The 9276-nt window shown below is 44.1% G+C and overlaps 1 protein-coding gene across 1 annotated transcript; it reads right to left on the bottom strand.

The window, feature by feature from the left end:
- Positions 1–5554: 5554 nt before the first annotated feature.
- Positions 5555–7867, bottom strand: LOC120951943 (sphingomyelin phosphodiesterase-like). Its single transcript, XM_040370967.2, has 3 exons — positions 7649–7867; positions 6106–7538; positions 5555–6007 (listed from the first exon to the last, which is right to left on the bottom strand). Exons 1-3 carry the CDS (start codon positions 7770–7772, stop codon positions 5645–5647), a joined length of 1920 nt encoding a protein of 639 aa, XP_040226901.2. The 5' UTR covers positions 7773–7867; the 3' UTR covers positions 5555–5644.
- Positions 7868–9276: the final 1409 nt, after the last annotated feature.

Below are 9276 nucleotides of genomic sequence, written 5' to 3' on the forward strand. Positions count from 1 at the left end.
AACATTTAAACAATGAAACATACATTTTTAATAATACTTCTCAAATTGAAAACACAAACAATTAACCGCTCAACAATCTGAATTCAACATTTAATTTAAAATTCAATTCCTTCATCCAGCATCCTGTGTTTTCTCCGGTACCGAAAGCTGAACAAATCCGATTGACTCGTTTGTGCTTTCGCCGCAAAAAAGCTCATTTCGCTAGTGGTGCCCTCTATGAATGACTAGCTGCCAAAGTTAGGTGTTCGTTTTGAAACGTACTGGAAGTCCGTGGAAGATAGAACGCAAAAAACTAACAGTGACACTTTACTTCCCCTATTTCAATCCATGCTTGGGTATTGAAAAGAGGAGAAAAGAACAAAGTACATAAGTCCGTTCCCCTTGCACCACAACGAACGTGTCTCTTCGAGGGTGGTTACCTCGTCCTCTTTGCTGTGTATATAAGAATCTAAGCGATTCAATGGTTAGCATTTCATTCAACTGCCGTTGTTCTCTTTACGAGTTGAGGTAGCTCAAAGATTTCGGCAAGATGGTTTGACTTCTTCGGTTTGGTGATCTACTGTTCGTTTAAGACTTTTAATACACCTCCTATTACTCTTGATTGCCTTCAAGTGTTGCAGATAACGGTGGCGATTTACAATAATAATATTGATGTGTTTTTTAAAAACAATATTGATTAAATTCATCTCAAACTAATTAGCATATGTTAACCGTTTGTTTGAACAAAAACCGCATAACATTCCATTTGATGTGGGGGATTTCATCTTTACCTTTCAATGCAATGCTTTAATACAAGCAAGTCCAAGTTTATGCCCCACATAATACCAAATAACAAAAAGAAAATACATTGTGACACCAATTGGTTCGTTAGTACAAGAAGATTTAACAGCACATTTGAAAGCTGTGATACATACAAAATATTCATTCAATAATTTTTTTAAAATAATCATTAATGCGTTTACAAATTATAGCATTTTATTAGCAATATTCGATTACTTATCGGCAATTGGTAACATTATTTCTTCAGTGAATTTTTTAATTCATTAGGAACCTTCAGGATGTATTGTTGTTTCAAGTAAAGAAACTGTTCTTTGAACTAGTTAGTTTAGATCGCATTCATTCCATTAACCATGGTTAAAGTGTCCATTTAAGTCCCAATTTTCAATACGATATTCAGTACAGATTTTATACAAGATCCAAGCAAAGTTTAATCCAATTGTATGGTGCAAAATAATCATTTTTTATATGAATATGAATAAAACAGTAAATAACACCTAAATAATAATCTTGCTTTTATTTGTAAACCTCCTTCATCGTCCATGTGTCGTTTGTTATTCCTCGTACAACTGTACCTCATCTCAACTGTTCTTATCGATGGTTACAAAAATTAAACAACGATCAAACCTACTGTCTTGTAAATGGACTGACGAAAACAACTATAACAACCACACATATACACAAACACAAGCACAGACAACGTCCGACACACAGGGTGAGCTTCTCGGGCAACTTGGGTTGTTTACGACGATGATTCAAACTTCGAAATTATGCAGATTCGGGCTTCGAGTTTCATTTCCATACATTATTCCTTTACGTTCGGCAAGGGTGATGATGCTGTTGCTGTTGTTGATGTTGTTTTCTCGGACACTGTCCGGTGCAGGAAGCGACTTGCCAGCGTGTGCCGGTACCGTACCGAGCGATCCTTCTTCGAACAGGGCGGGCTACCATTTGCCAGCCTGCCTGCCTGCCTGCCGCACGGGGCAGTCGGTCAAAGGGAAGCACCGTACAGCGGACGGCGTGGTAGCAGAAATTGAACGTACAAGGAACATTTCAAGTGCTCTCCCATAGCATTCGGGCGAGAAAACTTTGCAAAGGCACCCCTTGGACCGCGCACGCCGTCCGGCCGGATGCGTGGTGAGCGGGGTGAAAATGCCATCCGAGGCCATACCCATGGTTTCACGGGGAGGGAAGGTGTTGGAGATCAGCTAAAAATGACAAAGAACAATAGCTTAAAGACAAACCCCATCGGTGAAGAAGTCTCTACTGGTACTGTCTACCATTTTGCTGCATGCAGCTTCATAAGCATCCTTGTACCAAGGGCCAAAGGGAGGGCAAGAACGGGTGGGTGTGTTTACGGGGAGGGCCATTCTGTTGCGTCGCCCAAGATCATGGGAATGTCGAGCTGGGAATTGAAGGCGGGGGAGAAAATAAACTCTTATGAGCCACATCGACACGTTCGTTCCTACGGGACAGTTGGATAGCTGACGTAGCGCAGTGCCTTCCTCGGTTTGGTTCTGTGTGTGGGTATGTTGCTAAATTGCTTCCCAAATGGCACACCACCGCCATGGGGTCCTGTGTCTTGTGCCAATGGTGCTCTTTATCAGCGCAATGATGACCGAGCCCTGGGCGACGGGTACGGGTACAAGTGACAAGAAATTAAAAGATAGTAACGATGATGACACTTTTCCATTGGTCACGATGCTTTAGAGCGAAAAAGAATTGCCTCCGCCAGTCGTGTCACACGCTCATACAAGCATATATAAATGCAAATAAAATAACCGCCCACCCCTTCTGATAACAATCTCGAACCCTGCGTCGTGCAAAGAAGTTGAAAGGCGCCGTGCTGCGTAACAATTTACCTAACCGATGACTAACGTGTCAAATAAGCGTCCTAGAAGTGCGTCTAGGACATTCAGCGTTGCTCAGCCATGCAAGGATAATAGAAAAATAAATAAAGCGATGCGAGACGAAGCATGCCATTCAACATTGTTGCTGCTGATGTTGTTGATGCTCCTGATGCACATCTTGATGCACTGTGGTGACGAGCTGCTTGGGAAATGAATATAGATGCATCGTGTGCATGCCAGTTGATGCAGTCCATTCCTCATGGGGAGCAAGATTGAGTGTGTGGGTAAGAAACGGACATCACAGCCATAAATACTATCACGATCAACATCAGCAACAGCAGCAGCAACAACAACGAAACTTTTATGAATAACCAAATTTCTACAGCTGTTGTGTAGAAAGAGTAAAAGTTTCGTGCACTCCTTCCTTTGGTTCTACCCCAATACCCGTTGGCGCCGTTGATGATGTCTCTAGCTCGGGACTAACCCCAAAACATTGAGAATTTGGCTACTGTTGCTGTTGCTGCCAAACGAACATTCATTCGATTCAATGTCCTGTTTTAACATGCACGACAACTGTTCCGCCTGGACCGGGCTTTCAGTTGGAAGACATCGGCGACTAGGGTGGACAAGCAAGGATATGTTTGTGTGAGTTCGAAGGATATTCCACCAGGTTTCTTCAACGAACCTACCTCGAAAAGCTTCCACAGACCCACAGTACAGTTGAATAGATCGTGTGTGTGTGTATGTGTGCGCGTGTGTGTATGTGTGCGCGTGTGTGTATGTGTGGCTATGTACGAAAATAAACTACATTTACACGATTTACAGCATTTGTTGGCCGTCCGTCCGACCCACACCGTCCTCCAATGCCCTTCAGCCATCGACACCGGAAAGCAAAATCGGAAGCCATACCAGAACGGATGCATCTTTCCTTTTCAGAACTTTCTTTCATTTGAATGTTTGATGTGCATCAATTTAGGCGAATGTTGGACAAAGTTTGTCCATTTCGAATTCGGCACACGGACTGCCCGGGACCAGCAAAGTGTCGCAAAGCCATTGCTTCGTTGGAGCCATGAGCCCCAACTGGAGCTGTTGGAAAGAAAGGCAATCCTTCATGGGAAAGCATCGTTTGCACTGGAAACGGTACGGAAGGAGCTCCGCCTTACTTCCACACTGTGGGCAGTGCTGGCGAGCGTACAAAATGGAGAAAAGAAATCTATTCAATGTATTCAAGTCCACTGGTGAATAAGCGAGGAAAGGTGTTTCTAGATTGTTTATACGTCCAGCCTTTAGTCAATATGCTGGAATGGATGATTTGAATAGCGTACGAATTCGAACCTTTTTGTGAATAGGTTATATCACGTAGTGTGACAATATTTGCAAATGTTGCAAATTCTGTATAAAGCAAGAGGTAATTAAGTATTCCAATCGATGAATATCAGTACCAGTTAAATAAATATGTTTGGTGATTATTCCCCAATAATTACATACAACAGCGTTGACAAATAATGATATAATGTTTAGCTTGCAGTATGTCTAAAAATTGTGTTTCTTCTTCTTCTATTTGGCGTAACGTCCTACGCGGACATGCCTGCCTATACAGGCTTTAAAGATTTAATTCATTACCACGCAGCCGGATAGTCAATCCTTGCTACGGGAGGACAGTCCATTTTAGGCTTGAACCCATGACGGGCATGTTATTGAGTCGTTCGTGTTGACGACTGTATCACGGGACTGTCCTGGGAAATTGTGTTTATCAATTAAATAATTTAATATCCTATCGTTTGATGTTTTAAACATAAAACATCAGATTTTTGTAAAAATATTCATCCAAACCCTAATTATTCATTATTACTATTGTATTATATAGGCCATGTTATAGGCCGGTCCTGTAGTACAGTCGTCAACTCGTACGACTTAACAACATGCCTGTCATGGGTTCAAGCCCCAAATAGACCGTGCCGCCATACGTAGGATTGACTATCCTGCTATGGGGGGAAATCAATTAGTCACTGAAAGCCAATCCCACAAGAGGTAAAGGCAGGCCTTGACCGACAACGGTTGTTGAGCCAAAGAAGAAGAAGAAGACTATTGTATTACATTTTGAAATCACTGCTTTAACTGTAGCTTTAACCGCCGTAATCAAGTTTTATTTGGACTTCCACGGTGCTTTAAAATACCTGGTCCGATTCAAACTCAAACTCTCTCAGTTTTTCATCTGGAAACTGGAGTGATATACTATACTATCGATTCACATATCTCGATAATTTGAAATTCGATCAAGGGTATCAGTCGATGTCAAAAATCTGTTTGTTCATAATGTGATTTTCAAAATATATTCTATTTCAAAAACGTTGTAGCAAGTCTGCTGTTCAGGATTATATATTACATTGAATCATCAGGAAACTATCAATTCTAATAACTTTGGAATTATAACAAGATAGTCGTACATACAGTAAAATGTAATTTACGTGTTTCAATCCATGATTTCTTGGACGATGACAAATTGCTAAGTCCCATAGAACGTGGAATAAGTCAGTGAAGTATAAAAATACATATTACAACATAGTTCTGTAAACTTTAACGAATAGTATGTGATCGCGCAAACCCCTACGTTGTGTGAATTTTTATGTTTTTTACTTAAAACTGCTTTATTGAAATATAACGCGAAACTTTTGTGTGCTACGCAAAGCCGTTGCTCTTGGTGTGTCGGTTCTTGTATCAATTTGATCGATCTTTTCCCGCTATCCTAATCGCAGCAATACATACAGAACAGAAACTGTCAAATATACGCACAGTCCGATAAAAAACGCAATTACGTGAAACGCAGTTGAAATATTTCAATTACACGGACCATGGGTAACCGTAACACACATTCCTAAACAGTATGACATAAATTCTTTAGATCAAATACAGAGCAACAAATCATCATTAGCAAATGCAGTCTTTATATTTTTTCGGTTAATATTATTACACTTCCACTTTAAGGGAAAACATTGTAAACCATCAATCGAATCAAATTACTTTTCCTCGTTAAACAGTTCGTCGTCCAGATTGCGGAAGATGGCAGCGAGTGCGTTACACTTGGTGTCATCGTTTGCCTCGTTGGTGACGATCTGGCAGAGATGGTTCAGCAGACAGTCGCCATCACACCCAGCGGCTATGAACGGATCTCCTCGCTTCACCTTGAACTCCCAGTAGCGGCGCAGCTCGGCTGGATTGGAAGCAAACCGGCGGACGAGCCCGTCGAGCGATGCTGGACTCACGTTCGATAGCTGGAAGTCTCGGCTGAACGAGTACAGCTGCATCCAGATGGGGTTCCGGTTCGGGTTCTGGTTCGCCTCCGTCAGGCTAAAGTACCACGACTCAAAGTCCGTCACATCCTTGAAGAGAAAAAAGTTAAGAAGAAAATATATGTCTTATTGTTTGAAGTTTGAATGCCCTATTGTAAGCCATTTTATATACCAGTGATGACACTTACGTATGTTTGCGGATTGACGTAGTACACCACGTAGTTGGGATTGTAGTTGCTAAACGGTACAGTACCACCACCATTGAATCCGGCGCTGATGGCGTGCTGCGGGTTTGCAAGCGAGTAGAACACATTGAACTCGTCCGCATGCGTATGGCCATGGAAGTGCGCAGTAATGACGTCCCAGAAGCGGTCCAGAATGCGCCGATACTGACGGGCCCAAGTGCGATAGCTCGTACCAGCACCGATGGGAATGTGGGCCAGGATGTGAACCTTCTCGCCGGCCGCCTCGGCCTGCAGCAGCGTATCGTGCACCCATTGGAGCTGGGCCTGCAGATAAGCCGGATCGTACAGAATCCACCAGTTGAACGTGTACGCATCGTTGTTGTTCATGCCGATGATACGGAAGCCAGGCCGGACCAGCACCGTGTAGAAGCCTCCCTGCCGGATCGTTTGCTGGGATGCCGTTGGCAACCAGGTGGACCACTGATCGGCCGAAAAGTCGTACAACCATTTGGCGGAGAACTCCGACTGCGTGATGTAGCTTGGGGCGAACACGTTTGTCGGATTGTTCTCATGATTGCCGAGCACGTTGTAGACGGGTTTGCTGCCAAACACATCGCGGAACAACTGGTACGTACGGGTCATCGAAACGATGTTGCCTGCCACGGTCGTCTCCCATACACCGTGGTCGATAATGTCCCCGGTGTAGTAGACGTAAGCCGCGTCCGGATGCTGCCGGGCAGCAGCTCGCACTGCATCCTCTACCGCTTTCCAAGGAGAGTCACAGTCTCGGTAGTCACCCCACTCGCCGGCCCCGTCGGCTGGGTTGGCCGGTATGCCTTGGCCTTCGCGACAGCAGCACGGCTCACCGCACACCGCATTATACCCGGTGCGATAGTGTGGATCGTAGTGCACGTCCGTGATGTGGATGATCTTCAGGTCGCTGGCCCCGCGATTCGGCGAGGTCTTGGACGCGGTAATTGGACGACCGCCCGGTTGCACATTGATCGACCAGTTCAAGAAGGCCGGATCCTCCAACACGCACGTACCGGACTGGAAGATGATGCCACAGATGGTCTGCGCGGTAAGGGACGGCCGGTTGTCGATAATGTACAGCAGAATGTCGATGTTTTTGTTCACGATCTTCAAGCAGTTCGGTGGCGTAAGAATGTTGAGCGTTTCACAGGTGGAAGCTGCCTGCAGCGCAATACGATCCCGATCCCAACCAAGCACACGGCGGTAGGTGAGATAGGTGGTGACCAGGGCACGACACGCCGTACACTCTGCCGTCAGGTACGGCAGCGGATGGTTGTCCATCTCCATACGGAACATGTCAGGCTCCTGACGTATATGCTCAAACATCTCCTGCAGTCGCTCGGACTGCTCGCCCGTTTCAACATATTTCGTGTGCTCCACGTAGAACTCCTTCTCGAATGCCTCTGCTCAGCCGGCCGAGCCGAAACGAAACGAAACGCATATAAACTACCCCGTGCTAATGAAACCCTATTGAATCACACTCCCCATACAAACTCTTCGCGTAATTACTTACCGTCAAACTTTTTCTGTTTTTCGATCAGTTTGGCGTAGTTGGCCGGTTTCACCTGGTAGCTGGTGATCGAACTGATCACTGCCGCCAGAATTACCATCGAGGAAACGATCGCTACACGTCCCATAATGTCGATTGAACTGCGAGCTCGCGTGACTGCTCCCGTTGGCCAGCGACACCTACTGACCTGAGCAATTCTCTCATGCGTCCGCTATAGCCCGCGCCCGTTTTTATATCAAACCTGTTCTGGAATGTATCGTATTTTTGTGTACCGTTTTCGTTTCTTTTTCGTCACCCCCGTTCGCGCATTCGCTCTTGCTTCTGCCGCGTTATCCTCCATTATCAACGCGTCGTACTCATTGGGTGTGTTCGGCTGTCGGATTGCCTCCTGCCCGCGTCAATACCGTTAGGCCATTAGCGCCCGGAACAGCAGCAACCATTTGCCAGCAGCACGCCCCACCCTTCCCACCTTTTACATCCCCGGGACTTTGTTTTGGACTGTCTTGGACTGAAATAGAAGCGTCAGTGCTGGGAGGTTTCGTTCGGTTGTATAGGCAAACTTTCATTTTCAAGTGTCATCGCTCAGGTGTTGTTACGAGTCACGATGTACATTTGCTGATAGACGAAGCAGAACTTCCTATCGCGGTTGAGCATCAGGTGGTCTCCAGGGTGGGCATGCAAGATAGTCGGCATTGCAGAGTCTCGTCGATGTTTATAGTAATGTAATGAGTGCCAAAAATATGGTGCAACCATCAAAGGGTGAGAGAGAGAGAGCACACATCGATGTAACGTCGAGGAAAAGAAAAATTCGAAACAACACGCGATGAACGAGCCCCCATTTAACGTACGATACTACAAAGGTTGCTCTGGCTGATAAACACAACAAACCGAAAACACGTGCTGACAGTGTGGTACGTGAACAGTTCTGGGTGGTTTGATCCAGCGAAAGATAGACGGTCTGGGAGCGCCAGTGAGTCTTAACATCATATCGTTCGATGCGATACATTTAAAGGCAAACCGTTGATTAAGTCTGTTTCTGATTATCAAATTGCATTGAGTAGGGTTAAGTATTACAACTGTTATTTGACCCATAACAAGCGTTTGAATTACATCACTATCACACAGCCAGACAGTTAAAAAGGCTGTTAACATAGTTTTCGAAGACAACATATGCATTGAATATTGTAATATGCTTGAGTATACAAATAGTTTTGATAATTTTATATTTTCATTTATTTTCAAAATTGTGCCGTAACAGGAAAGTTGTTTTATATTATGAAATTGTGGATAAAGAAAATTGTACCGGATGGCAACGTAGAAGATGATACACGTGCTCGAGTTCTGCTTTATTGTATTTCTCGACATTGCGTGTCAAATACATAAATACATTTTTACAAATTGGTTTGTTTATTATCTTTTTTGAATAACATAACATCCAGTTTTCAGTTCTGCTCGAAAAAATGCAATGTGTGGATAGTATTAGTTGTAAAATTAGTAGTGCTAGTAGTATAGGAGTAATAGAAGAAGTAGTAATAGTTGAAAAGTCGAATCTCAGTTACAACTGAAAACTTACGACAAAATAGGTTACTTTGGGAGTATCTTCAAACAAGTAAAATGAATGTATTTATGGA

This window comes from Anopheles coluzzii, chromosome 2, assembly GCF_943734685.1.
Source record: "Anopheles coluzzii chromosome 2, AcolN3, whole genome shotgun sequence".
NCBI classification, from domain to species: domain Eukaryota; kingdom Metazoa; phylum Arthropoda; class Insecta; order Diptera; family Culicidae; genus Anopheles; species Anopheles coluzzii.

Excerpts from the sequence above, each read along its gene's own strand:
- LOC120951943 (XM_040370967.2), bottom strand. The coding sequence starts at position 7,772 with ATGGGACGTGTAGCGATCGTTTCCTCGATGGTAATTCTGGCGGCAGTG. Across the intron at positions 7,539-7,648 it reads AAAACAGAAAAAGTTTGACG|AGGCATTCGAGAAGGAGTTC; the intron begins GTAAGTAATTAC and ends CCGGCTGAGCAG. Across the intron at positions 6,008-6,105 it reads ACGTCAATCCGCAAACATAC|GATGTGACGGACTTTGAGTC; the intron begins GTAAGTGTCATC and ends TTTCTCTTCAAG.